At 36.3% G+C, this 27828-nt stretch overlaps 1 protein-coding gene across 1 annotated transcript in view; it reads left to right on the forward strand.

The window, feature by feature from the left end:
• Positions 1-495: 495 nt before the first annotated feature.
• The window catches only part of RNF2 (ring finger protein 2), a 30827-nt gene continuing 3494 nt past the window's right edge, over positions 496-27828 (forward strand). The window contains exons 1-5 of the mRNA XM_031937032.1: positions 496-559; positions 13959-14047; positions 14899-15059; positions 21263-21478; positions 25948-26220. Coding sequence (XP_031792892.1) covers positions 13961-14047; positions 14899-15059; positions 21263-21478; positions 25948-26220 — 737 coding nt within the window. The 5' untranslated portion in view covers positions 496-559; positions 13959-13960. The remainder of the gene's footprint in view (positions 560-13958; positions 14048-14898; positions 15060-21262; positions 21479-25947; positions 26221-27828) is intronic.

Consider the following 27828-nt stretch of genomic DNA (forward strand, 5'->3'; position numbering starts at 1 on the left):
CCATCCATCCCCGAGGGATGAGGCTCGATGAGGCAGGCGATGACGTCCTGATTTCGTCACCTCTGGGAGGGAGGGTGCTGGGGCAGCAGGGCCACCCCCCCAGGGATGAGGCTTGATGAGGTCAGGCATGACGTCCTGATTTCGTCACCTCTGGGAGGGAGGGTGCTGGGGGGCACAGGGGCGGGACCGGCGGGAAGGCGGCGCGGCGCGGGGGGCGGGGCCCCCGAGCGGCGCGGGGGGCGGCTCGCAGCTTCCAGGTGTCTCTCCCCCCGCCGGCGCCGGCGCCGGGCGCCGCCCCCCTCCCCCCGCCTCAGCCCCCCTCCCCCCGCCTCAGCCTCCCGCCCGTTCCGCGTCCAGCCCCGCCGGAGCCGGCTCGGGCTCGGTCTCTCATGAATATTGAGCGGCCCCTGTTGGATTTCCCGAGCTCCATTGCGGAAGCCGAGCCTCGCCATATTGTGCGGCGGCGCTGCCGGCGGCGGCTGGGGCCCTCGCTCGCCTGCGTCTCCCTCGGGCTGCGGCGGCGGCGAGCGGAGCCCGCGGAGGCTCGGGGCGGGCGCCGGTGAGTGAGGGCGGGGGCGGCCCCGGGCCGCCGGCCTGGGAGGGGGAGGGGACGGGCGGCGGGGCCCCTGCGTCCCTTGGGTCCGGGGCCGGCTCCGGCTCCTGCTCCGGGCCGGGCTGGGGGGGTTCGGCGGCGGAGAATGCTCATTGTTCCGGCGTTTCCTCCGGTTTGGGGAGGCGGGGAGGCGGCGGCGTGTGTGGAGAGAGAGGGAAGCGAGGCACATTTCGGGGAGAGCAAGCGGTGGGAGCAAGGGGCTGCTACCCTCTCCCCGCCACTTTTCCTCTTCCTTCTCCCCACTTTCCTCTTCTCCCCCACCCCCTCCCCTTTCTCCTCTTTCCCCCCTTTTCTCCGTCCTCGCCGCCTCCTCCCCTTTTCACCTTCCTTTCCTCCCCACTCTTCTCCCTTCTACCCCATTCCCTCCCTTTTCCCCTCCTCCACCCCCATCTTTTCCTCTCTCCCCCTCCTCCGTTTCGCCCTTCTCTTCTCCCTCTTCAGCGTCCATCCCCACCAGATTGTGACTGGGGAAGGGGCACGGGGGGAGGGGGCGGAGGTTCTGCTCGCAAGCCCCTTCACTGCTCTCTGCCCCCCGAGGTTCTGGTCCTCGAGGCACAACTTGGGGGGTATCTGTAGATCCTTCCCGCTCCTGCACGGGAGAAGGGAGCTTGGAGGGGTCTGTGTGCGCGAGAGAGTTGGGGTGATGTTCTTTGTGCTAATGGCAGCCCCTCCGACCGTGGGGCTGAGTCTTGGGGCTCACTGGGGAGACAGCCTTCTCTGGGGTCTCCTGCCTCCCTCAAGGATAAAAAGATTCAATATAATAACCTAGGCATAGAGCTTACTGTAAACTATTATGTATTTTTACTGTCTTTCTAGATATGAACAAAATCAAAAATAAAATAGAGGGAAGAATCTTATGTGGAAAGGGAGGGATGTTCATTTCTGAGACCCCCTGAGTCCCCCGGAGTCCAGCCCTGGGCTTCTGGTCTTAACGTCACCCAGGTTGTCAGATTTCTCTTTGATGCTTGAAAGTGTTTTTTCAGGTTCTGTTAGAACTGAACGAATCCACAAAACTTGCCTCTTGGCCACCGACACCAGACTGCGCCTTTTCCCCTTTGGAAGAAAAAAAGCGGAATTTAGGGTCTGCCTGGTTCAGCTTTTGATTCCTTCCAAATTTTCATCACATCTGTTTGTCGTGGAAGGAATAGATTGAATTCACCCAACCCTATACTTTTGCATCGAGTATGATGCACCTTCCACTCCGTGACTGCCTTTTTAAAATGTGGAGCTCAATTGGAAGTTTTTACAAGAGCGGATTGAGAATCGTTCAGGCTCTCTTGTCCACTGTCATCCTCCTCTGTGAAATTGAGAGGTTAAAACAGATTGCCTAACACGCCTTTTTCAGCTCCCTGGCCATGGTACGAAGGCAAAGTTAAAGGTTGGGTTTCTGAAAATTTGAACTGAAAATTCTAGGGCAAAGATAGATGGTCAAACATCATAAAGTGTTTTATTAATCCGATTTATTTTTGGTACAGTTTCAAGATAATTTTAGTTTGGAAGGCGAGCACCCACCCATATTGATTTATTTCTGAATTCCTATAATATTAATTATGGCACTTAATCATATACCTTTTTGGCATTATGCCTTAAACATTTCTTGTGTTTCCAGAATATCTTGTTCTTTACATCACCATTTTATATGTACTTGTTGATATGTATATAATGGAATTTGAGATACCACGGTGATTTTCGACTTCTTTATTGAATGAATTTGTTGTATTTTTGTCTTGTCAGGATTACCAGAATAAATAATAGCTGACAAATACAGTCCTTTTAATTTTTCCAAAACTATTTAATATGCAATAATAATAATAGCTAGCATTTATATCGTGCTTGTAAAGCGCTGTATACTTTCAAAGTACTTTATAAATATTTCATTTGATCTTTACAATTCTGGGAAGCAGGTGCTATTATTTTCCCTTATTTTACAGATGAGGAAACTGAGGCAAACAGGTTAAATCACTTGCCCACGATCACATAGTTAGTGTCTGGAGGCCACATTTTGACTCAGTTGGACATACTCCCTCTGCAAAGCTCAGTTCACTTCTTGTATTATCTCATATGAGCCTCAAAACAATCCTTTGAAGATTAAGTAATACTTATTACCACTATTTTGCAGATGAAGCTACTAAGGCCTAGAGAAGTTTTGTGATTTGCCCATATTGTGGATTATATAGTGGTCACAGCACTAGTTTAATTTTTTTTATTCCATATTATCTTTATTATTTTTTATTAAAGCTCTTTATTTTTCAAAACATGCATGGACAATTCCTCAACATTAGCCCTTGCAAAAACCCTGTGTTCCAGTCCTCCCCCCCCACCCCCCATGCCCTCCCCTAGATCACACCACTAGTTTCAAGAAATTGAAAAGTAAGTTTTCAGTTTCAGATCTTCCCTACTTCCAAGTCCAGTGCTCTATCCATCACACCCTAGAGGAATTGGGTGGTGATTGATTTTACAGATGATTAGGTGATTGAAGCTTCTAATTGTGAATTAGCTTATTCAATTATTAGTATTCATTTATTATGTGAGAGCTAGGAATAATTTAGCCTTGATGGAGTTTTGTTTTGGTTTTTATCCATTACTCATTCTCCAAGACCACACATTCCTTTTGATATTTAAGTAAAATCCTTGCTTCTACCAACATTATAAAATTATTATACAACCCTAAAATAGCTTCTAATTCTATAAATCTTGCGCATTTCATATTGCATTTTTTTTTAACTTTTCAAAAATTTTTAAAGCAAATGTTAATCATTTATCTGCGTGTCTGCTCTTTCCTTTCTGGTCCACAACTTTGTGGAAGGCAAATTACAAAGCAATTTATGGTCCTCTCTAATAGAAAAGCATGAACTTTTGGGATATCGCCTTTTCTCTCCAGTATACTTTGTCTCTCAATTACACATTACTGGTTTTGCAAATATTGGTTTAATATGAGCCATTAATACTTAAGATTTCAAAAGTGAGCACCTCCTTGCCTGGTTGAGCCTGTACTTTGGTGTGTATGTGGGTCTATGTCCATTTATGTCTGTGTCTTCCTTTGAACTCCTATTTTTTCATTTAAAATGTAGAAAAACTTTATTAATAGGTTTTGTGTTTTGCTGCTGACATTTTTAAAACTTGTGGCTAAATTGATTTTTATCACTTTTTGTTAATGGTAGCTTTGTTGTTTTCATTATTTCTCCCCTTCCCCCAAATTTTATTAAGGAAACATATATATATATATATGAGAGAAGAGAGAGAGAGAGCGTTAAATCTGTAGAGTTATAGCAGGAATAATATTTTTATGCCATTAGAAGGTATGCATTCCCTAGGTCTTCATTACCATAGGGACATTTAAGACCAGATATCAAATAATGAGAGAAATATCAGAAAACTAGTCTTTTGGGGGAGTATAATCTACTTTTCTGAGAGTAGATTGTACATTTGCATGTTTTCCTTTGGTTTCATAACCTCTATCTTTCAACAATGAAAATATTGAGAAGGCAAATTTAACAGTTTAAAAAATGTGCATAAACAAAGTGAAAAGACAAAAAAAAGGCAGAATAAGCAGCACTTTGAAATAGAAATTAGAGAGAAAAAAAATATAGGTAGGTAGAAAGTATACTGGAGAGAATTGTCAGGAGATAAGCAAATGTATTTTTTAAAATTACTATACTTATCTGTTTAACCAATTCAAGCCTTATGCAGGATGTAATTTTTCAGTAACTCTTGAAGTGATATTTCTGTGTGAAAGGCCATTAAACCCCCCCCCCAAAAAAAAATGGACATTAAAAATTGTTCATTGCAAAAATAATTTATTTATAGTCATAGAAATGTAAAATGTATGCTTCAAAAATAAATTAAAATACTTGTAGCATTATTGACTGAATTTGTAGGATTCAGGAACTGCTGTTCAGTTAACTTAATAAAGACTTATAATGAAAACTGTTAGGCTCCCATTCAGTGCCTCTTTTATGGAAGTATGGGAGTTTTATTTTTATTTTTTCTATTTAATATGATCAGATTTTGGAAGGATTGGACTGGTGGGATAGAGTACTATATCTATAAATAGATAACAGGCAATAAGAAAGGTTTTGTGGACTTTTTAGTTCCTCCCTTTTCCTAGTTTTCCTAGAAAAAATTAAAATAATCATGACTCAAGCAGGGTAAAGTAGTGTTAACATTTTCTTTTGACTTAAAAGAAAAATAAAAGTTTGTCCACTGCTCTAAAGGTATTGAAGTTTGATGCAGAACATTCATATTATCCCTGAATAATAGTCTGCTTTACAATGCTCAATTTTTAAACCAAATCTGAACATTCTTTTCAAGAAGCCTCAATTCAGATGGCTGGTGGGTAGGTCCTAAATAAAAGAATCTGCTCTTTTAAATTAAAAAGAGTGGGGGATGGAAGATTTTGCATCTTTGGTTAAAAAGATCCATAGTACCTACCTCCCATTAAGTCTTCTTCCCTTTAGATAAAATTGCTTTTTAAAGATTGACTTGTCTCATAAGTTCCAATTTCTCTTCTCACTTTAAACTTTGTTGTTTTGAAATTAGAGTCCTGCCCCATATTTTCTTTTTAGTGGGTGCTTGCAACAACTTGAAACTGAAAGCCTCATGTTTATTTTGCATATTTAAGGGGAATATGCATGTATATTGTACCTACTACGTGTCTGCACCTTTATAACTTCACCACAATCCTGTAATTGTCCACATTTTATAGTTGAGGAAATTGAAATAAACAGGGTAAGTGACTTTCCCAGGGTCACATAGTTATTAAGAATCTTGGGGTCTGCTTGAAATCTGATCTTTGACGCCAGTCCACTGTACACCAGCAGCCTCATGTGGGAACAAAATGAAGGAGGTGGGGAAACAGGCTCCTTGATATTTTAATTGGAAATAACTTAGTTGTAGTTTAATTCTATTTTATTTTTGATTTTGTTTATATCTAGAAAGACAGTAAAAATACATAATAATTTACAGTAAGCTATATGCCTAAGCTATTATATTGAATCTTTTTATCCTTGAAAATTAACTTGAGAAAGCCAACTCCTTTAGGGTCCTCACATCTCACCCCTCAATCTAATTATCTCTGGGGTCTTTTTCCTTCCTTGGATCTCACATGACATTTTGCATGCAGTGTTTTGTTTATAGTTAATAGCCTTACAAGTCATCCTTCTAATGAGCTCTAAGTTTTATGAAAACAAGGACAATTTTATCTGAACTGTCTTTGTCCATGTCTGCCAAAATGCAGTACCTGTAGCAGGCACTTAATGCTTGTTGATTTGAATTAGTAACAAGATTGAGATTATTTCTGATAGAATTTTGGGAAAAACCAGTAGTTTTAATTGGCCTTTTCCACAGTGAAAATAGTGAGTACCTTTGTCATCCTCTTGAGAAAATATACCCACCTTTTCTATTACATCAACAAGACATGTCATTTTTATGGATTGATGGTAATGGCTGCTAAGAATGAGAATTGGCCAGGGGTGGGAGGTTTGGGGTATGTGGTTATTATGGGCAAATGGCCTTATTCTTAATTCTGACATTTATTTTGTTTAAAGTGATAAATTGTTTGCCTTTAACGTTAACAGTAATTCAAAAGCAAGTTTCATTTGTCAGCTTAAATTAGCATCTGTGTAGCTCATTTCAGTAATTGTTCACTTCAAAAGTCTTAACTATTTTTGACAAGTTAATATTTCTGTTAGGCAAAATATAGACAGCCTGTCAATTGAATTTATTTTGAATTGTATATTTAGAAATATGTATTGGAATATAGGATATCTATGACAAAAAGGGAGATCTATTAGTTCTTGACTTTACCAAGTTGAAACAATAGGTTTTTTAGTTTGTTTTTCAAAACTCTCACCCATCCGATGTGACCATGATTGTTTGATTCGGATATTTCCATGCTTCAAAGGTTATTGTGTATAATCACACATCTCTTAGTAAGAAAATGAGAAAGTTGTCAGTTAGACATTCTAAGTTGAGATGTTTTGATGTTGTGCACACATATAAATCATTCATTATAATAATGTCCAAGAAATAATGAATAAAGATATTTTATTCTAAGAGTGGGCTACATGGGCTGGGGGCCGAAGTACAAGACTGGGAACCAGAAACCTCGGACTTCTAGGTCTACTACTAGAATAACCAATTGTGTGACCTTGATGAAAAATTACTTAATGCTTTGGGTCTCAGTTTCTTTTTTGGGACATCATGATGATCTCTAGATGGTCTTATAGCTCCTTCTAGGTGTATTGTGATCTATAGTTCTCTTCTGCTTTGCCTTCTAGACAAAACTTTTTTTTTTACTGGTTTAGCAGATAATTTCCTATGAAAGGAATTAAAATATAAAACGGAAATTGTTTTAATTTTGTATAATTTTTTTTAATTTATTGTAACATATATAGTTAAGTAAAACAAAATTATTGTACTGACCCATGTCCTAAAAATTTATGTCTGCATACTTGTGAATGTATTACTTCTCTGTTAGGAGGTGGGTTGCATGTTTCATCATAAGTCCTCTAGAATTGTTAATCATTACATTGATCAGAGTTCTTAAGTGTCTCAAAGTTGTTGGTCTTTACAGTGTTATTACTGAAAAAATTGCACTCCTGATTGTGCTCACTTTGCAACAATTCATACAAGTCTGTCCAGTTTCCCCTGAAACTGTTACCTTGATTTTGTGTGTGTGTGTGTGTACACTTATATATCCATTCAGTTATTCTCTAATTGATGGGCACCCCCTTAATTTTCAATTTTTTGGCACAGAAAAAGTTGGTGTATTTTTGTACATTTTCCTTTGATCTTTTCTAGGGTATAGATTTAGCAGTTCACAGTTGCTTTTCAGAATGACTGGTCCAGTTCACAACTCTACTAGACTCTCCAAGTATTTGTCATTTTCCTTTGTCGTCACCTTTGCCAGTCTTGTTAAAGTGAGAGGTGCAGGCTGTGCTGGAATCCAGCAAACACTACAAGACAGCTTGATGTATTGTTTTGTTAAGTGCCTCAACTTAAAGTGGTGCATAAAATGAAAATAATGAAAATTAAACTTAATATGTTGTGGGTACATTTTTTAAAATTAGAGAACCAATTATAAAATGTTTTACCAAGCTCCCCTGGTCTGAAATGTAGAATCTCAAAGTTAATTTATTGTGTTTCTCTTAATTATTAGACATGTAGAGCATTTTTCATGTAGCTAGTGATAACATGGATTTCTTCCTTTTCATAACCTTTAACCATTTATCAATTGGTATGAATGGCTCTTATTCTTATAAATTTGACTCAATTTGTTATCTTGTAGGCAGAAAGTTTTGCTTATGTCTTTATATCCCCAGTACCTGTCATTTAGTAGGCAATTAATACTTGGTGTTGAATGACTCCTGATATATCCCCAGTACCTGTCATTTAGTAGGCAATTAATACTTGGTGTTGAATGACTCCTGATCTCATACTGTCATTGAAGGGAAGGAGTTTATAGATTTTAACTCAATATATAAATCTGAGCTAATTGCTGACATTACTTTCTATTTTCATTGCTTATAATTTCATGCAAAAAACCCATGAAGGACTCAATACTAAGTGTATCAGAAGGCACACTATCTCCTCCACATCCATGCCCTTTAAGATACAAATGTCCTACTTTCTCCTGGCTCCTACTTCATACCTGCTTAGTAGGACATTACTAAAACAAAAGATAGTTTGGACTCAAGACTATTGAGCTAGTGGTGAGGGGTGGGGAAAAGTTTGGTTTTGACTACATGACTCTTGGAGTTCAGTTCATTGTTTCTGTTTGCTATTTCTCCCTCAATCTCTGCCACAACTATGCTTTAATATTTTTCTCAAATCACTCTTTAATAATAACTTGCTTATTTTTTGTTCACTGTCCAGAAGAAAAAGAAAGCAGTACTGTACTGACATAAAAGGATACAGACTAGAAGCAAGATAAGCTTCATTGCATCATTTGATTTTAAGCTGGAGAGGACCTTTAGAAGTCATCTATTGCCATTTTACATGTACAGAAACTGAGACCTTGAGAGGTGAAATGAATTGCCCCAAGTCTCAGAGAAATTAAGCTGCAGAGTTGGGATTCAGGTCCTGGGGTGCCAGTTTAAGGGCAATAGACATGGAGCTTCATGTTGTACAATATAGAAATTCATAAACTTGAAACTATAGAAATATGTAAACTATGCAAGAATGATTATTGAATTGAATATTATCCTTTATGTGTATGTTCATTTATTCTTATTATAGCTTATTTTTACTCGTTTTGTTTTTAGAGTCCACGTTATAATTAGCCTATCATTGATTAATTGCCAACTATATAGGGCTATGTCCCAGAGGAGGCATTGAAAATAAAAGTACAAAAGGAGATAGTCCCTGCCCTTAAGGAGTTTGTTTTTGAGGAAGGCAGGGCTGGGGAAGAGATAAAATACACATATTTATAGATATAGAGCTAGAAACCATTGCATTTCCAACCATTTCATTTTACAGATAAATTGAGGCACAGAAAAGTTAACTGTTCAGTCATATAGCTAGTAGATGTCAAAGGCAGGATTTGAACCTAAGTCTTCTTGACTCCAGATCTGCAGCACAAGTTTGAAGAAGAGAACATAGTCAAGGTGCTATAGATAGCAAGACTAGAGGCACCTAGCTTAGCCATTTGAGGGCTCTCTTTTTTTGTAAAATAGAGATAATAATATTATATGGATCAAATGAGATTATGTCTCCGTGTGCATGCGCGTCAAAGTGCCATTGCCATTAGTAATTCTGAATCTAATTTCTATCCTGACCAAAACTTTTAAAATTATTTGTGTTTGAGATTGGAGACCAGTTCTAATACTTGGTCTTTCTAGAATTCACTAGTAGGAGTAATGAAGTGGGTCTGTATTTTAGTTAAACACATGATTACTCCTAATACTAGTATAATTCTATAAATATTATGGATGCTTAATAAACTTTCAGGTGTTCTTAATCTTTTTTGTGTCAGGGACCCATGTGTCAGTCTAGCAAAGTCTTTGGACCACTTTTCAGTAAACTTTTTAAATAATTGAAATAATGCTAAATTTCAGCTAGAGATTAATAACAATAAAGAATTGAGTTCTCCCTCAGCCAAGTTTATAGATCTCCTGAAATCTGTCCTCAAATAGTCAAACACCAAGTTAAGAACTCCTGGCATAGTTGAGTCCATGAAATATAACTAAATAATTTGTGATAGTGTTTCTCAGAGAATTCTGCGTCATCACCTCTATTGGGAAAGAAAAAGGACTGATGTTTAAAGAGTTTGGTGTTATTAAACAGTGATATCATTGACAGAATTTAAAAAATACCACAAATGTCATTAAAGACAGGTAATGAAGACATGTTTAAAAGAATGCCTAGATTTTATAAAGATAGTATCAGGCTAAACTTCAAGATCAATTTGAGACTACTGCTAAAGACAATAACTTTTTAGCCATGTTGCAGATAAAGAGAAAGATTAAATAAAATATAGGAATCCTACATATAATTGGACTACTGCCTTTGTCTCTCCTTTCTTCAATATATCTTCCATGTAGCTTTCAAAAGAATCTTCATGAAGCCTATGTCTGATTTTGTCATTCCTTTCCCTTTTCAAGAACCTTTTAATGGCTTCCTAATTCCCTTAGGATAAAATACAAATTCTTAAGTTTGGCATTTAAAGCCCTTCAGTATCTGCCTATGGCTTAACTTTTTAGCTTCATTTCACATAACTCTTCCTGCACATATTCTTATGTTTCAGCCAAACTTGCCCAGTTCTTGGTGCCAACCTCCCCCCCTTACCTTAGATTCTTGCCACTTCTACCTTCAATAATGCCTGAAATGTACTTATGCTAATATTCTCTTCTACATTAAATTAGTGTGCAGTGACTTATCCCTCTATCTGTGGAATCCCTCCCCAACAGAATATAACCCCTGTACTTCAGTGATGTGCTCCTTGTATTCCCAGCCCCTATAATATATAATTGGCATTTAAATGCTTGTTGGATTTGATTGGGCTTTATATTGGGTTAGCAAAGTACTCCATTAGTTCATTTGATTCCTTGTAACTATCCTCTGAAGTTAGGGCAGGTATTAACCCTGTTTTACAAATTAGGAAGTTAGCCTGAAAAAGGTTATTTGTCCAGAGGAACAGAATTGGATATGAATCCAATTTGTGACTTTAAGTCCAGTCTTCTTTCTACTACATAAATATGGTGATAACATTAAATTACTGGGGTCTGATCTTGTAGTTTTAAATATACAAGACCAAAAAAATCCAATAAAAGAGTTATTTAAAAATTATTGCATGTCAAAGAATTGGGTTACTTTTGTTACCTCAAGCAAGTCAAGTCACAATTTCTTATTTGTAAAATGGGCCTGGGATTAGATCACATCTTCTAGTGCTGAATGTAGGATCATATGATCCTAAATACTGCCGTGATGATTGTGTTGTTGTTTAGTCATTTTGGTTGTATCCAACTCTTCATGACTCAATTGGGGGTTTTCTTGGCAAAAATATGGGAATGGTTTGCCATTTTTTCCTCCAGCTCATTTTATAGATGAGGAACTGAGGCAAACAGAATTAAGAGCCTTGCTCCAAGTAACCCCAGGGTCACCAAGTTGGTAAGTATCTGAGGCTAGATTTGAACTCTAGTCTTCTCAGTGCTCTACTGAGTGTACAACCTACCTGGCCCATAACTTATATATTTATAAAGTTTATTATCATATTTCTGAGTGAAAAGAATACAAATTCTTCTTTTAGGAAATTCTAATCTTTTCATAAAAGATGGTAAAGTATTTTACCAGGAATTTAAGACTAAATAATATGGGCTACAAATAACTACCACATGGAATCAAATAGACATTAAGCACTTTCTGTGTATTAATCAGTGTATTTAGAAATGGTAAAACTTTTAGCAAGAGAGAAATAATGGAATATATGCCTTGAAGGGTAGGTCTGGTAGACTTGAAATGGTAGGTGGTTCTTCTTACCCAGTCATCCTTTTTCATGCACAAGTGATCCTGTTCTTTCCCATCTTCTCCTGTAGTTTGCCCCATTTATCGTCCCTATTCTTCCTAATTTTCAGTGTCTCCCTGATTCGGGTTTGCTTCCCTTCTGTTTATAGACAGATGCCAAATCTCCCTCATCCTCAGAAAATCCTCATTTGATCTTCCATTCCTAATATCATCCTGGACTTTCCCTTTTAAGGCTAAAATTATTTTTTCCCCTAATGATATTTTATTTTTCCAAATACATGCAAAAATAATGTCCATCTTTGCAATTTTGCAAAGATGGACATTATCTTTGCATGTATTTATCCTTTTCTTTCCCACCTCCCCAAGACAGCAAGCAATTTGATATAGGTTAAATGTGTGTAATTCTTTTAAACATATTTCCATATTCATCATGCTGAGAAAAAAATCAAATAAAAAGGGGAAAAAAACCACAAGAAAGGAAAACAACCCAAGCAAAGAAAGGTGGAAATATATATGCTCTTGAAGTTTTATCTACAATAGATGCTTCTACTTCTTTCTACTTTCTTCTTCCTCTTTATTAATCAATAGTCTGGTTTCTAACCTCTTTATTCAATTGATAATGATCTCCCCAAGTTACCAATAATTCTTAAATGCCAAACCCAATGACCTTATCTCGACCTCAATACCTCTTGACTTCTCTGCTGCATTTGACACTGTCACTCACCTTCTTTATGGTGTTCTCTTCTCTCTCTTTTTTTTTTTTTTTTTGTTTTTGTGTGTGTGTGTTAACATTGTTCTCCTCAGGTTCTCCCATCTATCTGACTGTTCCTTCATCATCTTTTGTTGGGCATTTACCCCTAAGTTAAGCCTGCTGCCTGCTAACCATACAATTCCCACAGGACTCTGTCCTGACTTCTTTTCTCCTATACCATTTCATTTGGTGATCTCATCAGTTGTTTTTTTTCCTGCAGATGGCTTTTCCTCAGGTTACTTTGTTATCTCTGTATTTACTTATTTATGTGCTGCCTGCCTCCTTTCTTAGAATGCAAGCTCCTTGAGGTCAGGGACTTTGTTTTTTTCTTTGTATCTTCATCACTTAGAATAGTGCCTCTCACACAGTAAACACTTAAATGCTTTAAGTAAAAACTTGAATGTTTACTCGGTAATGGCGTTTTATTAAATGAATTGAAAATGATCAAGTAAAACTTTTTGTCTCATAAAGAAAATTCTTTTCTAGTGTCATAATTTTTCTTTTGATAAGCATATTTTTGCAGCTTACTTGGCAGATTGTGACAGTAAATCAAAATATAGTCAATCACCAACTCTTCTCACCAGTTAGCTCTATTCATATGTACTGCTTTTTGTTAGATATTGTTCATTTTCTCTTCTTTATTTGCTACATATTCAGTTGTCATTTACATATGGAGAAGAGCTTATTGAAATTTTTTTCTTAAAAAGTTTTGGATGAGTAAAAAGGATTTATCTTTTTTTATCCAAGTACAAAATGATTTTAAAATTGCTAAAATAAGCAATAAAGAAAAATTGCTTATTCTTTATTATAAAAATGAAGTAACCAGGCCTGTGAAATTTGAAATTTATGTGAACAATAGCAATGATGACCATAAATTGGGATTAAATTATGTCAGTCAGAAATTACATATACATATGTAGTAATGTGAGATATGTGATGGTTTGTCACCTTTTCTCAAGCTCTTAGCTTTCTTTCAGTTTGTTTAATAAAATTACTTTGTCTTCAAGAGGAATAGCTTTTAAAAATATAAGAACCATTTTACATATGGAAAATGACTAAATAAAACATTTTCTATTTTGCTAGTGAAGATTGTATTAAAATAGCACGTATATCCTGTGAGGTTGTCATTTTATTAATTAGCTTAAAAGAAATTTTAACTTGCTCCTAGAAGTAGATTTATAAAATATGTTCTTTAAATTGGAAAAATGAAAAGTTAGGTAGGTTTTTTTCTTTTTTATAGATTTATATAAGAACTATAAAATCTCTGCCGATTTAACGCATTTGAAGAGAAAAGGAGCAACTTTCGTTCTTAATGTTATCATTTCTTTTCCTCATTTGCCTAATTAACAACTACAAAATGAATGCCTTCTTTCTCCCACTTTTTTTAAATTGAAAAAAATTATATTTTAGAGCATACTAAACATTTCTTAGGTAAAAATTTGAATTTAGGGTTAGCATTTAATGATCTTTTTAACCACATAGTATTTTTTAACTTCTTTAAGGAACTTTGATAAAACTGACTTTTGAAAAGGTTTATCTTTTGTCTTCACTTGTTTGTATCAAAAACCCTTTTGTGATATTTTTATCCTCTTCAAATAATTAAACTTTTACTCTTCTCACTTTTATTTTCAGCAATGTCTCAGGCTGTACAGACTAACGGAACTCAACCTTTAAGCAAAACATGGGAACTAAGTTTATATGAATTGCAGCGAACACCTCAGGTAACATAGAATATGTTAAAATATGACTCGAAATATTGAGATAGATAAGAAATTTATGTGGTTATAAGAAATGACTTACTTTCTAGAAATGTCTATATTGATGTTTAAAAACCTAAAACTGTAGATTAAGTAAATCTATGTGCTATTTCGAAGTTACTATTATTTTTTTTAAATTATGAACTAGAAAATAACATATTGTTGACTTGACCATTGACATTTTGCTGTGCCTTGATAACCAAAACCCTTCTGATCATTGATAATGCACTGGTGCCTACTTGTAATGTCATTTTTTCCTGATAAACTTTCTTAGCTAGGAACAATTAATGATGTTGAGTAGAGCATGCTTTTATGAGATGTATGATTTTGTCACTTTCCCATTTTGCCAAGTTTATGTCTTATCAGTAAGTAAAACTTGTATTACTGAAAGCCCTAAAACCATTGAACTTAAAATGACTTTCCTCCTCTTCTTTGTACCCTATTTCTCCTACTTTCAACTATTTTCTGTCTCTGTATTCTTGAGCTTCTGGAGGTTGTATAAGGTGAAGTAATTTGCAGCAGAGACTTGGATATTTTACTAGCCTGTTGTATGGTTGTGAACCACTGGTTCAATAGATGTTTAAAACTGGGAAGGCTTATCTAGTCTACTTTCCTCATTTTGCAGAAAAGAGAAATGAAGTCTAATAAGAGAACTGACCCTGTGAACCAAGCATATAGGTTCATAGATATTTATAGCAATTTATGATTTTAGGAATTTACAAAAGAAATCTGAGTATTTTATTCAAGTTTTCTTTCTCTTTTTCTTTTCTTTTCTTTTCTTTTTTTTTTTTTTTTTTTTTTTTTTGGATCTATAGGAAGCAATAACAGATGGCTTGGAAATTGTGGTGTCACCTCGAAGTCTACATAGTGAATTAATGTGCCCAATCTGTTTGGATATGTTGAAGAATACTATGACCACAAAAGAGTGTTTACATCGCTTCTGTGCAGATTGTATCATCACAGCCCTCAGAAGTGGGTATGTTGTGTATAACTTATATCAAATTGTATGCCATCTGGGGGAGGAAGGAAAGAGAAAATTTGAAGCTAAAAATTATTTTAAAAGAATGTTAAAAATTATTTTTATATGCAATTTAAAAAAATCAAAATTTAAAGAAGAAAGAGGTATGTTGAACATTCTTTTAGGCTCTTAAATTGTGTTTGAACATTGTTGTGTAGGAATTAGAAAGCCTTTTTAACTATTGGAAAATATTCTGGTGCCATAAGAAATGATAAAATGATAATTTTTATACATAAGAAAAGTATACAGTATACAGAAGAATGTTCTTTTTAGAACTAGAGAGGAAAATGTTTTCAGGATATGTTTATAATCAGCAATTTTATATATCTTGAAATGAGAGATTGAGTAATGAGAAGAGTTGATTCTGTTCTTGTGTTATCTTAGGAGAGTATAGATGTAAGATGCATATTTCTTGGAAGGTTGAGAAGAAAGTAAGCCATATTTTTTCTAGCCTTTTAAGTAGATAAAATCACATTACTGTGGAACATATATGCTATTTTAAGACAAGAGCTGATAACACATTTAAGTGAATTCCGACATAAGTATGTGTCTTGTGCTTGTGTTAGTATGGTGTATGGGAAAATTGTGAGATAAGTTTTTTGAAAATTTCTAACAGTGTTTATGTCTACTAAGCATAATTTATTTTTAACAAAATCTACAATTATGGAGAGTTTTTTAAGTTTTTAGTTATTGGCAAGGGTTGTTGGAGTAGTTATTGAAGTTTCTGAAGTCCTTGTTTTTGGGAAAGGAATTATGTCCCAGACCTGAGAACCTGAAATTGAATCTTCCTAAGATCTTAGCACAGACAGGGGACAGAGTCAGTCAGATCACACTGACAAACAAACATGTAGCCCTCCCCTTCAGGGTCCCCCATCTCCCAACCCAGTCAGGAGGAGCTCTCAGTGGATCAGCCGACTGAAGACACCCCCTCTGAAGGGGCATATGGCAGAAAGAACCCCTGGCGGGCTGGGGGGGCGGGCGGTACAGAAGAACGAGGAGCCCGTGATGTCCAACGTCACCAGACCATCACCTCAGCACAGCTGCCTCCCTGTCGGACTTCCCTCCACATCTCATTCTGAGCCTTGAGGGCTCCCCCGCCCTCTGCTCCCAGAGGGAATTGAGGCTGTTGAGGCGAGCTTCTTTGGCACCTCACAAACCCTTGGGCAGACCCCACTCAGCCTGGGCCAGCCTGGGCAGGGTGGCCCCTCCCAGCCAGTGGCACCAGGCACTCTCCTCTATTCCTCTCTTCTCCCTGCAGAGCCCTTCTCTGCCAGAGCCAGTGAGAAGGAGTCTCGGTGTTTCTCCTTGGGGGTTTGTCTGCTGTGCTGAGCCGCTGGCCCCCTCCTCTCAGGACCACTGCTGCTGTGGAGTGTCCCTGTGGTGCCATCGTAGACGCTCCTCTCCAAGGGCTCTCCTCTTGATAGCCAGTGTCTCTCTGAACTGTGTTCCCGCACCATCAGTGGTTTCAAGAGCAATCTTGATCCCCAGGCTCTGTGTCTAAGAGACCCCCAACCCCAGGTCTGCCACATCTATAATGTCAGTGAGACATTGAGTCTAGGGCTGTACAGTTGCCAAAGCCTTGTTGTTTCTACAGCTATAACATCTCTCATATTCAATCCTTGCCCCACATATAGTCACCCCCTTAATTCATGGCCTCAGTTCTTGTTACACCTTGGATTGTTGCAGTCGCCCCTGATTTGTCTCTCTACCACATTCCATTTTGGATTCCATTGCCAAAGTGTTTTTCCTTAAATAAAGATTTGACTGTTATCACTTCTAATCAATAAATTAAGTGGTTTCCTATTACTTTTTAGATTAAATATTAATTAATCTAACTTTTAAAACCATTTGCAAGCCAGTCCCAATCTATTTTCACCTTCACTGAGCACTACTGCCACATAATGAAATCTAGCCAGGATAGGAATTAGATAAAAAAATTGGATATCCCAGTGCAGAATTTAAAAACCCACCAACAGCATCATAGAAAAAAAATAGTCTTGATTGAACTTTCCTAAGTAGAATCTCTTGAAATGATGTGTGAAAAACAAAAATATTGAAGTAGAAGAGTATTTTGCTGGAGAAACTAGAGGCAATATTTATTAAAAGAACATGAATTCTCTACAGGCCAAAGTAGCTGATCTAAACGACAAGATATAAATAATAACTTAAGCATCTAAACTCTAATTGAATAGGAGTCAAGCAGCTAGGAGAAAGAATTTTAAATAAAAGGAAAGGCATTTTTAATAACTCAGGATTATTCTACAGTTATATTAAGTTAAAAAAAAAAAAGGAACAGTATATTCTAAGGAACAAAGGGGCACAAGCTGTGATCTAAATCTGAGCCTCCGTCTGAGGTTTCTTGGCAAAGACACTAGGGGTTTGCCATTTCCTTGTCTAGCTCATTTTACAGATGAGGAAACTGAGTCAAAAAGGGTTGACTTGCCCAGGGTCACCCAGCTAGATCTAGTCAGTGTCTGAGACAGATTTGAACTCAGGGAGAGGAGTCTTCTCGACTCCAGGCCCACGCTCTTCTATACATTGTACCATCCAGCATCTGTTGGAGGCATTACGGCCTAAAAAAGAGATGAACTTTCCTTTTATAAATATTCCAACAACAAATAAAACAAAGGTAAAATTAATGTTTGCAAGTTATTTTTTAATCAGTTTGTGAATAGAACAAAGTGATTATCAGTACAAAAAGAAATTGAAGGACTAGGGGAAATTAAGGAATCTGAAGAAAGAAAGGAAGAGTTGAATGACTACCCCAGGAAATAAATATTCTTATCCTTTGTAAGTGAATCAGTATTTTTTTGTCAGAGGGAATAATGGCTTGGTTAAGGGAGCAAATGGAGAGAGGGAAAATAAGTACAGGGAAGGTGGTCAGTGCATCTCTGCTAAGCCCATAGTTGAACAATGAAGGGATAACACTTATTTTAGTTTCTTAACAAGAATGAGGAATTATGGAAGAATATGATAAAAACAATGGAGGAATGATACTAGGATGAGAATGGTGAAAGCTTATTCCAGATGAGAAGATGAAAGGGTTCCACAAAAGAATATTCCTTAGGAAAAGGAGGTCTATATCTATAGAAAGAAGAAAAAAAAAGACCTTATAATGAATTTTTTTTGTACATATATTAGGATATTTCCTTCTCAGAAAAAAATTATATCTCTCTGGAAACATCCCCTTCAAAGAAAAAGGCATGTGTGAGAGAATCTTTAGGAAGAGGTAACATTTTGGGTGACAGCTGGAGACATAGGACCAGGCCTTATGACTTTGGCTATGGTGACCAATCACCAGGTAGCACTGTTTCTAATATTTCTAAGAATGAGGCACAGAAAAAAATAAGAAGAATGGGTTATAATTTACAAAGATAATAAACAGAAATGGCATTGCTGTTCAAAATGTTAGTGTAGACTAGAATTGAGTATATAGAAGGAATAAATAATGAATTAGAAAACAAAATTTAAGATAGACCCAAAGGGAAGAGAAATAATGAGGGAATAGCAAAAGAAAACTTCCAGAAAAAGATTATAAGCAGCGACAGATAGGTGGCACAGTGGTTAGAGCACCAGCCCTAGAGTCAGGAAGACCTGAGTTCAAATATGGCCTCAGTCACTTAATACTTCCTAGCTGTGTGACTCTGGGCATGTCACTTACCCCCAATTGCCTTACCAAAAAAAAAGAAAAGAAAAGAGAACATTATAAGCACAACAATGATATTTAAAATAAAAATGGTCAAAGGGAGTTAATGGGTTAAAAAAAAAAGTCACAATTTAAATTCAGAGAAGATGGGATAAACTATGTAAATATGGGAGAGGGTGATGGGGAAAGACAGAATCCATGGTAATTGACTTCTCAAGATAATTTAAGTAAAGCCTAATACAGGGACAAAATTGTGAATATGAAACGGGTAAAATTAGTATAAAAGAAATAAATTGGAAAAAACCTCAGAAATCTGGCATTCTTAATAATTTAAATGTGAGTGAATAATTTTAAATTTAAATTCAAAAATTCTGGTAACATGGAATAAGTACAAACAAGTTACTATGTAGCTGGGATTTATGAAAAAAAAGTTAGAATCATGCTGAGAGACATTTCAAAAATGAAAATTCACAAAACCAAGAGAGATAAGTAAATTACATTATACTTAAAGAAACTACATAATGAAACAGTATATGCTGAAATATACTGTAAATATGTTTATTTACATATACATGTATATGTATATACCAAGTGTATATGCTACATAGCATAGCATCTAACTTCATAAAAGAATCATAGAAATTCAGAATTGAAAAGGGTGAAAGAAATCCCTATAATATACTTGAAATGTGACTATCCAGTCTCTTCTTCAAGACTCTGGGACAAGGATCTCATCACTTAAGGAGTCAATTCATTCCATTTTTTGCATAGCTCCAAGTTGTTATGCAGCTTTTTTAAACTAACATCAGCCCTAAATTTGTCACTTTGAAGCTTCTACCTATTATGCCTTTTGTGTCTCTATGAGGGCAAAAGACTAAGTCTAATCCCCTTTCACATAATAGTCCTTCAAGTACTTGAAGACCGCTGTCATGTTTCATCTTCCGTTTTCTCTTTTTTCCAAGATCAGGTTGCCCATTTCCTTCAATTAATAAAGATACTCAAAAAGGAACTAAATTGCAAAAATGCATCTAACAACACAATAATTATGAGAAAACTTGGTAAATCTCATAAATATAAATAAAAAAAAGAAACTACAGATAAGAAAGAATCAGAAACCACTGAATTGAATTACACAATGTTTGCTAGCTCAATAGATTGCTTAGACATGAAGTCAGAAAGAGTTTAAATTATACTTCAAACACTTCCAAGTTAAACTTTATCTCAGTTTTCTTAACTGTAAAATGAGGGTAACAGTACCTAATTGCCAGGGCTTTTGTAAGGATCAAATTATATTTTTTAGAGTGCTTTGCAAACAATAAAGTACTGCATAAGTGCTACTTATAAGTAGCATAAATTCCAAGCATAAATTACTTGGAAAAGAACTTTATATTTGACAAGAACTTTTAGGAAAAATTAGTGGAATTCTGAAAGAAATTAGGGTTAGACCAACCCTTTTCTTATCTATGCCTAGAGGACAAATACTAAGGGATAGAGGTACCCACAAAAGAATAAGTAGATAATTTTGACTCCATTAATTTTTGAAAGGTTTTTAATATGAACAAAATCTAGAATATAAAGGGAAGATGTTGCTTGAGGGAAAAAAAAATCTTTGCATAAGATATTTCTGGTAAGAGTGTGCTAACCAAAATTTACAGGGAACTAATATAGATATTTAAGACAAAGGGCCATTTCTCTCTGGATAACCAGACCAAAGAACTCTTAGAACAAAACAGTTTTCAAAAAATGTATAAACCTATTAATATGAAAATTTGGGCCAAATCACTGAATTATGATAAAAATGCAGATTGAAACAACTTTTTCAGTTTTGGAAAGATGACTTGAGAAGGATAGGCAACATTGGAGGGACTGCTGAAAGATAGGCACAATAATACAATGTTGATGGAGCTATACTTTGATCTAAGCATTCTGGAGAACAGCTTGGAATTATGCTAAAAATGTTACTAAAATGTTCCTGCCTTTTTATCTTTTCACAACCTATGAACACATTCCAAGAAGGTGAAAACCAGAAAATTCCACATATACTAAGAAATAAATACAAAAAATACCTTAACTTTTTTTTGTGGTAGCAATGAACTGATGACAAAGTATTTGCAGCTCAATTGGGGAATGACTAAACAAATTGCTATGAAGGAAGAATGTTTTTCAGTTTTGGAAAGATGACATGAGAAGGATAGGCAACATTGGAGGGACTGCTAAATGATGAAACAAATTGCAACTTAACACTATAAGAAATAATGAATATTTAAAGTTAGAGTGGCATTAGGAAGACATTAAATGCATTTAGAGGGAAATAGAACATAGGAAAAATAGACTCTGACTACAAAAATCTTAATGGAAAAATTATAAGAAACTCAATAAAGTCTTAATTATAGAGATCAAGTTTTATCTTGGACAAGAAGTGACATACCTTATAAAGATAACCAGTTGCAGACCAGATATTTTTCTTTTAACCTTAGAATGTACACATTTTATAAATTAATTTCTTTTCATTTAGGAACAAAGAATGTCCTACATGTCGGAAAAAGTTGGTTTCCAAAAGATCTCTAAGGCCAGATCCAAACTTTGATGCTCTCATCAGTAAAATTTATCCAAGTCGTGATGAATATGAAGCTCATCAAGAGAGAGTGTTAGCAAGGATCAGCAAACACAATAATCAACAAGCTCTCAGTCACAGTATTGAAGAGGGACTGAAAATACAGGCTATGAACAGGTATGTTGGGAAAAGGATAGTGAATGGTTGAAAAGTGATGAATTTCTCAAAAAAGTTTCTTAAGCACTGGATTTATTTAATTTAAATTTGAAAACATGACAAGAAATAAAAGGTGTATGTGGGGTTTTTTTTAATGGTTTATTGTGAAGATAATAGTAAAGCTATGTTAACATACTGTATGGCTATTTCCATTTAAATAAATGATTTCAGTATAGGCTATTAAAAATAATGCATTATTCCCTCATTAATAGTTATGTGTTTTTTTTTTAACATTAGTTTCTATAGTCTTATTTTTAATTCTTCTTTTTTTGCTTGAAGTTATTTCAAATACATATGTCCATCTAGATTTCTTTGAATTTCTCTTAGCTTCCAATTTTACTTGTACCATAATATTTGATTATATGCATATGCCACAACTTACTTAGCCATTCTCCAGTTAGTGAATGTTTTGGTTGTTTTCACTTCCTCCCAGCAACAGATGTTTGTCTTTCTTTAAAATAAAGTAGTTCCAGTAATGGAATTGGAGATAGTGTAGTTTTCATTTTGAAATTTGAGTGTATAAGAGTGTAAGTTTAACAGGTTATTTTTTCTCCACTGTACATTATGCTGTACCTATCCTTTATGTACACAGTTGTTTGCCTTTGTTTCCACCATTAAAAGTGAGCTTGAGGACAGGAACCATATTTTTGCCTCTTTTGTATTATAATCTTAGCATAGGACCTTGCATTTAGTAAGTGTCTAATAAATGCCCACTTGTTTATTCTAGTGCAAGTATTGTCACAATCTCATCATAATCCAGATTGCATGTAGATTTGCCAATGATTACAAATTGGAAGTTATTCTCCATTATGACTTTTTGGCCTGTTATTTGAGGCTCATCTTTTAAAATCTTGATTTTGTTGTCCATGGTATTAGGCCATCTTCTGATTTTTCTTGTTAAGCATGTATGTTTTTATCCAAGTTGGTGATGGAAATGTTGAAGAGATGGGACTCTGTATAGAGCCCTGTAATATATCATTAGATAGATATCTATACAGAGTGCTTGTAATATATCATTAGAGATATTCCTTTAGGTTGGTGATGATTGATTAAACAATCCTCAAACCATGTTTCTCAGTTCAGTCTCTTTATATCTCTCCTGTTCAACTTATTAATTAAGCATTAAGTATTATTACTGTTGGCCAGCCACTGAGGATATGAAGACAAAAAAGAAAACTGTTCATGCTCTCAAGTAGCTTGCAATTCTGTTGGGGAGTCAACATACAGGTATGTAAGTATATGCAGACAAGTACAAAATAAGGTCATCTAGGGGCAGAGGGCATTAGCTGTTGGTGGTCTCGCAGAAGTCAGTGACTTTACTTCTCCAAGGGTCCTCCAAGGCAGAGAAGGGGAGTCTGTCCCGGGCATGTAGAACATATCTGCAGGTTTTTTTCAAGACCCAGGGATGACTCAGATGACATGGAGAATTGAGCCCCCATTAGTGTTGGCAAGGTGTGCTCTTACTCCTTCCACTTAGTGACTTTTATTCTACTCTTTCTAATTTTTAATATCATTATCCTTGATAGAGAAGATGGATACAGAAAGGGAGGCTCAGTGATTCTGGTTTTTCTCTGTCTTCTGTTAACATCATGCCAGCTTTTCCTCTGCAGTGCGCCTCTATACTTTCCTTGTTCTTGCTCTAAATATAGTTGTTTGGGAATGAGGACTGTGGATTTCATCCTGGCCTTAATAATTCTTGCTTTACAGGTTTTTGCCACTCCTGAGAAAGAGTTATTCTTCCCTTTTCTCCCTGCAATTGTCCTCTCTGCTCTTTTTATAATTTTATATTTAGTTTGTTTAGACAAGTATCCTAACAAATTCAGGATGTTACTTAGTCTAATAACTAGATGAAGAACTATCAGTAAGACAGGTTATAGTTTAATTTGGGTCATTTTATAGTAGTACCTTCCATTTTTTATAATAGTTTGCATTTTATACAGGGCATAAAAATACAAATTTTAGAGCTAGCTGGTGCATTATATAGGTCATCTAGTAATATCCCCTCATTTTACAGATGAAAGGACTGAGACATAGGTGAGTGACTTTTCTGACACTGGTCAAGCAAAGAGAAAGCTCAGTGGACAGTATAACTATGCCAGGCTGATTTATTTGTAACTGAACTAAAACAATGGTTAAGTAAAGTAAAGCTTCTGTTTATTAGACCTATTGTAATTTCAACTTTCAGGTAAGTTGGAAGGGAAAAGTTGGGTGAATCTAAGTAAAAGCATCTATTGCAAAATTCCTGCACTTTGCTAGGTAGGAAAGGAATAGATCCGTCTTACTCCTGTCTCGGGCACAGACCATTATTTATCTTAATTTCATACAAAATACTTTGGTTGTCCATTTTCCCCTGACAGTCTTCAGTCCTGTGCAAGATTATAATCAAAAAAGTAGGAGTCAAATAACAGGTTATTACATAGGTGGCACTTTAAAAGTGAGGCATGAAGTCAGAAAATGGATTCATGGAGGGAGAAGACACAAGAAATGTTAAGATGGAATAACAGCAATTCAGGCTCATTCGGGGAAAGGGCATGCTAATCCCAGGAGATTTAAATGGTTCCTGAGGGTATCACTACACATGCTGTTTGAGAGGCTAGTATTCATCAACCGTTTTTTCATCAAGATAAGGTTAAAAATTGTGTTCATTATACTTTGTTTAATTACTGAGGCAGGTTAAAATGAAATGCCTCTGTTTAAGAGGGGACATATAGATGGCATAATATGTTAATGTTAAATTTAGTATCAGAAAGACCTGAGTCCAGTTTTTGGTTCAGACAGTGATTTGTAAGCCATTTAATTTCTGTCTTGGGGTTTTCCTTTTTGTTTTTGTTGTAAAATGGCCTGTGTCACTGAGTAGTTGTAACCTTCAAACTAGCTTTTTTTTTTTTTTTTTTTTTTTTTTTTTTTTTAAATTAGAGCTTTTAAAAATTTTTCTATATTGTATTTTTAATTATTTTGTTAAACATTTCCCAATTACATTTTAATCTGATTCCAGAAAGACTGGGGAACTTTGCTGACTATGGCCTTGACACTGACACACACACACACACACACACACACGCACATACATGTAGATTCAGATTTAAAACTATAGAAGTCCTCATATAAAAATAATGCAAGTTGGAGCAAACAAAAAGATTTGCAGACCAAGTCAGCTAATATTTTTTAAAAACCCATAAAACAGTGCCTGGAACATAAGTATGATTTGAATGCTTATTCTTTCCCCCTTTTTCTATTAATTCAATGACAAACAAAACAGCTACATGCAGAGGGATGACTAAAATTTCAGTATTTGGGACATTTTTCAAGCCTTAAAATTATATATAAATATTTGTTGTTCATTCACTTTTCTTCAGTCATTCCTGACTCTTCCTGAACCTGTTTTGGAGTTTTCTTGGCAGAGATCCTAAAGGGGTTTGCCATTTCCTTCTCTAGCTAATCTTACAGATGAAGAAACTGAGGCAAATGGAGTTAAGTGACTTGCCCAGGGTCACACAGCCAGTATGTATCTGACGCTAGATTTGAATTCGGGAAGATGCCTTCCTGACTCCAGGCCCAGCATTTTGTGTACTGTGCCACCCCTGGCTTCCCCATATAAATATTAATTCTTACTTGAAAAATTTATCCATGTCACTGAAGAATTAGGATTTCTGGAAATGTCTTCATAGAACAGGCAATTACAGCTCAGTGTCTGTGTGTGAACTTTTTATATATATTTTTAAATCTCAGGCTCTCTTTAGGATGTCTTTTGCCCTATCTTGCTTATAGGCAGTTAGGTAATGCACTGTGCTTGGAATCAGGGAGCTCCAGATTCAAATCCAGGTTCAAATATTTCCTAGCTTTGTGACCTGGTCAAGGCACTTAATCTAGTGCACCTTCAATTTCCTCATTGGTCATTTGGTTAAATAATCACTTACCTTTTTTTCAGGATCAAATGAGATTTATAAAGTGCTTTGTGAACCTTAATGGCCCTATCATCATCATCACATGATTTGTATTCAGAATTTAAGCTAATTTTAATATCCTATGTTAAATTAAAAATAGATAAGAGAAAGTGTATTGGTTTTTTTTTTTTTTTTTTAATTTAAGTGTACTTTTTTAATTAAAATGTTGATTTGGATTCTTTTAGTCTATCTTTTAAAATGCATTATACACACACAGGAAAACTTACTAGTTTTGCTGAAGAATTTCTTACTAATTGTTATATTCTATATTGCTAATCTTAGTTGCTATTATATGTGTTTTTTAATTCTTCCATTTTTTTCTAAAGTATTTTCTACAAGCACATGATAGGGGAAATGTTTTAGTTATACCATTACTAAAGATAAAACTTTACTAAAGTCACTTGTCAAGATTTGTCCGTGTTAAAGACTCCTTTTTTGTTTTGCTTTTAAAAAGGCTAATTAATAATATCATATAACTTTGCTCAGGCTACAGAGAGGCAAGAAACAACAGATTGAAAATGGCAGCGGAGCAGAAGATAATGGGGACAGTTCACACTGCAGCAATGCGTCCACTCACAGCAATCAAGAAGCTGGGCCTAGTAACAAAAGGACCAAAACGTCAGACGATTCTGGGTTAGAACTGGACAACAACAACGCCGCGGTGGCCATAGACCCTGTCCTGGACGGCTCTAGTGAAATTGAGTTGGTTTTCAGGCCTCACCCCACGCTGATGGAGAAGGATGATAGCGCCCAGACGAGGTGAGCAGGTGGGGGACGATTACCCAATGAGGCCTTGATGTGCTGGGCCCCACAGGTACGAAGGTATGAAGAGTTGGACATGACTGGAAAAAACGGCTTTTCTGTTCAGCCTTTTTGATGTTCCTCCCATCTGATGTTTCATCTTCTGTCTGTTTCTAGCAGCACAGCATGGACCCCTCCCCCCCCCCCCCCCCCCCCCCCCCCCCCCCGCCTTAATCACTTCCAACTTTCAAAATCCCTAGTTTTCTTCTAAGCTTAATACAAGGACCACCTTCTACAAAAGACTTCTTACTCCCCATCAGCTCCTTATGCTTCTTTTTAGGCTGTGCTTTGAATTTACTCTAAAAGTACTTAGATGTGAGCATATTATTTTCTACATGTAGTGAAAGCTTGAGGGTGGGAACTGTTTCTTTTTTTCTTTAGTCTTTGTCTCCTTACCCAGCAACTGGCCTGTCACATAGTAAATGTATAATAACTGTTTTAGATAAAGTTTCTTCTATTAGTAAATTTGAATTTAGTAAGTTGGAAATTAATTGAGATTATGAGACTTAGGGTTTTGATGTAAAGATGTAGAAATTCCAGAGCTCCTCCCTTTCTCTACTTTTGTCCTATTAAAGATGAGAGAAAATTGAAGTTTTGAATGCTGGGTGGTAAAGGGCTTTTATAAGGAAGTAATGGTGTTCTGATTTTTTCCATTTTGTGTGTATTTACATTTGGAATCTGTCTTCTCTCTTTGTACTGTGCTGTCATTGAGTGGAGGGTATGGAAATAGGTTTGAAATGATTGCACATGTATGACCTGGATCAGACTGTTTGCTCTCTGAGGGAGGGAGAGGTAAGGGAGAGAAAAAAATTGGAACTCAGAATCTTCCAGAAAGAATATTGAAAACTATCTTTACATGTAAATGGAAAAATAAACTATTGAGTAGAAGATATGGGAGGACCGGTGAAAGTGAAGATCGATAGCCTCCAGGACTTGATAACAACTTTGAGAGGTCCTGCCATTATCCTTTCCTGTGCCAGATGGTGTAGTAGATAGAGCACTGACTCTGGAGTCAAGAGGACCTGAATTCAAATTTGGCTTCAGACACAGTCTGGCTGTGTGACCCTGAGCAAGTCACTTCCCTCTCGCTGCCACCCCAGAAATGGTCCTTAATTTGCCAAACTTTAATTAAGGCGTTTCCTCTGTGCAGTTCATTCTAGAGTATACAAGAATGAAGGAGATTCCCGTGGTCCTTATTTATAATAAAGCCCTATTGTTGAAAGAGGAGGTGCAAAGGCACTTCTAGATAACTATAATACAAATTAGAGGAAGAGTAGAAGGTATAAGAAGATTATAAATGATTGAAACTAAATGAAGGAGAAAGCACTCCCAGGTGTGAGGACAGAAAACTTTGTGTAGGTGATATCATTGAGACTGAGTTATGAAGGAAGGGTAGAATATCAGTATAGTGGATGGGGTAGAACAAGGCAGGAGGTATCGAAAATGCTGAGATATAGCTTAGAAATTTGTTTTATACCTCGTGTTATAGCAGTGCTCTAAGGATCTGAAGATTTTGAAGAATACTTTTGTTTTCAGCACTTAGCTTTTTAAAAATTCCTCTTCTTT

This window comes from Sarcophilus harrisii, chromosome 4 (assembly GCF_902635505.1).
Source record: "Sarcophilus harrisii chromosome 4, mSarHar1.11, whole genome shotgun sequence".
NCBI classification, from domain to species: Eukaryota; Metazoa; Chordata; class Mammalia; order Dasyuromorphia; family Dasyuridae; genus Sarcophilus; species Sarcophilus harrisii.